A 394-nucleotide genomic window follows, 5' to 3' on the forward strand; every position below is an offset into this window, starting at 1 on the left:
GGGAAAGAATCACACCGTCTTTCTGACTTCCCATCCGACCCTCCCAATTTAAAACAAAAAGCCAGACCAGAGACAATGTAAGACCAAACCTTTCTCGTTGGTCTCAAGCGTCTTTTCGTGCTCCAGCAGCTTCTCCTTGACTTTTCGATTTTCGCCCAGGAGTTTCTCATTGTCGAGGGTGAGCTGCGAAAGCTTGGTTGCCATCTGCTGCACCTGCTCGCTCAACTCTGCAACCTTTGAGTCCTTTTCTGTGACGAGTTTGTCCTGCTCCATTAGGGCTGCCCCACGAACATTACTCTATAAGGTTCGGGAATGGCGGTCAGTGTGACAGGTCAAAGAGTAGATATAAGTGAAAGACATTTCAGTATCAGGAATGTATGGGGAGTTTAAGGCA

General features: G+C 47.7%; 1 protein-coding gene across 1 annotated transcript in view; it reads right to left on the reverse strand.

The window, feature by feature from the left end:
- The window catches only part of LOC119587730 (spindle assembly abnormal protein 6 homolog), a gene marked incomplete in the record, with an annotated part of 11293 nt that overhangs the window by 5041 nt on the left and 5858 nt on the right, over positions 1-394 (reverse strand). The window contains 1 exon segment of the mRNA XM_037936416.1: positions 90-297. Coding sequence (XP_037792344.1) covers positions 90-297 — 208 coding nt within the window.

Source organism: Penaeus monodon, chromosome 23 (genome assembly GCF_015228065.2).
Source record: "Penaeus monodon isolate SGIC_2016 chromosome 23, NSTDA_Pmon_1, whole genome shotgun sequence".
Taxonomy (NCBI): domain Eukaryota; kingdom Metazoa; phylum Arthropoda; class Malacostraca; order Decapoda; family Penaeidae; genus Penaeus; species Penaeus monodon.